General features: G+C 34.3%; 1 protein-coding gene across 1 annotated transcript; it reads right to left on the bottom strand.

Moving 5' to 3' along the window:
* Positions 1 to 432: 432 nt before the first annotated feature.
* LOC148765770 (uncharacterized) lies at positions 433 to 2,126 on the bottom strand. Its single transcript, XM_088812337.1, has 4 exons — positions 1,679 to 2,126; positions 1,371 to 1,486; positions 616 to 1,287; positions 433 to 528 (listed from the first exon to the last, which is right to left on the bottom strand). The coding sequence occupies exons 1-4, from the start codon at positions 2,124 to 2,126 to the stop codon at positions 433 to 435; spliced, it is 1,332 nt and encodes a 443-aa protein (XP_088668463.1).
* Between the last annotated feature and the right edge of the window lie 463 nt (positions 2,127 to 2,589).

Raw genomic sequence — 2,589 nt, 5'->3', positions numbered from 1 at the left:
AGAATACATATTATTTTCATCTCACTTCTTTTCGTAACAGTTCTAATCAAATATGTGGAGCTTTTTATTTATAGGTTTCCAATAGTTGTGAGTAATGAACACAACCCTTAGCAAATTAAACAAATGAAAAGGCGTGGCCACACTTCTTTATACTGTCACACCTAGTTGATCAAATAGGTGACTAATTAAAACATTTTTTAATTTCCATTCAAAAAATAATTTTATTTTAATAAATAAAATTTACAAAAGTGATTTCATCCGAACACATGTAACACATTTACTTCCATACTGAATCGAAATAAATTAACCAATCCTATCACAAAAAAAAAAAACAAAAAAAACAAAAACAAAAAAAAAAAAATAAAAAAAAAAGGAAAGAAAACAGTAAAGATTGTAAACCAGTAAATTAACCTCCATAACAAGAATGAACCACTATTTTGGCAGAGGGTGTTTCTTTAATATGAGATTCACAAGAGCTAATTCGAAACCGTCAGTCGACAAAAGACACGCTTTCAATATGCTCAAAGCCTACGCGAAACAAACGAGCTCGTTATAACATGTAAAATAAACCGACTTATTTAATAAAAAAATTTGAATAATATAATCGAAGTATACCTCTTCCAAACCAATCTGTAACTTGACTGCTTTGACATCAGATGAAAGGATTTTCATCTGCTTCATAATGGATCGGCCAAAGGTCTTGCAAAAAGGCTTCACGTTTAAATCATGTGTTACAATATATTTTCCCGGTCCCTTAATATAACTTTCCTCGACTTTCGGGTCCTTAAAGCACATCCGATAACATTTTTCTTCGACTGTACCACTTTCAAAGTAATAAATCGTAGGAGTCGTTTGTTCGGTCAGAGGAAAGATCTGATTCTTGGAAAGATACTTTGGAGGAAGCTCTGGTTTGATCAACCTGGTTCTAGTACACGGACTACTCATATACTTATCGTTTATCAGTTCGGATATACTTGTGTACAAATTGTCGATGTTCGTAAGCGAAGTGTTGCTTTCGAAGAGATACTCAACTCCTCCTAGAGGGATGGTAAGCAGACTAAATAGGAAATCGACAAAGTCTTCCTCGGCTTGAACAAATAATAACATACTAGTAGATTTTTGTACCATTGCTTTTACGCTCATCGTCTTCTTCGAGTTGGATGGTGATTCTAATTTTTTATGATGAAGCGAACCCACTTTTGAACGTCCCATCGTGTTTGTTTGACGAAGAACGACATCTGTTAGTGGGGTCTTGGAGAATAGAGATGCCTTGAGCAATTCAATCATCTGATCCAAGATAACATAAGAGTAAATTAAATTATTAACATAAATAAGACAAAAATAAAATTAACAACATAATTAAAAGTAACCTCATTAAATCCAAGGGTCACCGTCATGAACTCGGCACCTTGTGGTACTTCAACACCAAGACTGATGAGAGTTTGTATCACCAATCCTTGAATACTTGGCGCCATCTTTAGATCATCTGTTAGTAGGAACGAGATTTTCTTTTCCGTAAAAACCCCACCATCATCTTCATCTTCATCTTCATCTTCATCTTCATCTTCATCTTCATCTTCGTCTTCGTCTTCGTCTCCATCTTCATCTCCGTCTCCATCTTCGTCTTCATCTTCGTCTTCATCTTCGTCTTCGTCCTTGTCTTCGTGGGTTGTTATACCCATTGGTTTGCTCAACAATTTGCCACAATCACATTCAATGTTACCATAATACATGGTTACATTAGATCTCTTCTTCTTACAATCTGTATCAGCGCATCTGAAGAATCGTGTTGGCCGAGTATCTCCGACATCCAGTTTGAGTTTTCGACAATCAGCTTCAAATGAACTTCTCGGATTGAGGAGCATGTCCTTACAACCCTCTGTCCAGAAATGATTACTCTCGAGATTTGCTAATCCGTTGTACAAAGTGGTTAAGTTTCCAAATTTCACACGTGCTTTTTCTCCATAATGTTTCTTCAGAATCGTTACAATCTTTCCCAGTGGCAATGTCAGAAAGCTCAGTAAGACATCCGCGAAATTGCTGTCGATTTCTGCAAATAGTACCTTAGTTTTTTGTTTGTTTAGCATAACTTTCAAACACAACTTAACTTCATTAGCATCCGACATTTCTTTTGGTTTGGTTGTACTATAATAAAAATACAAAGTAAATCAAACCTTTTTTTTGTACGGACAGAAAAACAAATTAAGGATTTGTTGCCGGCTTTTATAATACAAGAGATGAACCTTTCATCTCCTCAAAATAGATATGAAAAATAATCTTTGGTTTCTTTTCCCTCCATTTTCAATTGTATGGTTTCAAAGTAGTATTAGATGAAATAAATTATGCATGTCAAAAACATCATCAAATTTCAAGAAAGAAATTCAAAGGGATCATAATTTATTGATAGTCCCAAGAAGAATCTGGAAAGACCTCAGTGAATATGATGATGATCAGTTAGACCATCTCTAGCCGGCGGTAATTGTTGCTACATTATTTGAGTTGTATCCTCGAAAAAGAGATAACTTGATATTAGATTTTTTGATTTCAAAAAGATATTAGAATTTTTATTGTAAAAGAAAATTTTCATAT

Source organism: Erythranthe guttata, chromosome 13 (assembly GCF_056151865.1).
Source record: "Erythranthe guttata isolate IM_541 chromosome 13, IM_541, whole genome shotgun sequence".
Lineage (NCBI taxonomy): Eukaryota > Viridiplantae > Streptophyta > Magnoliopsida > Lamiales > Phrymaceae > Erythranthe > Erythranthe guttata.
Note: the sequence above shows the minus strand (reverse complement) of the source record. Positions and strands in the feature narration are given on the sequence as shown.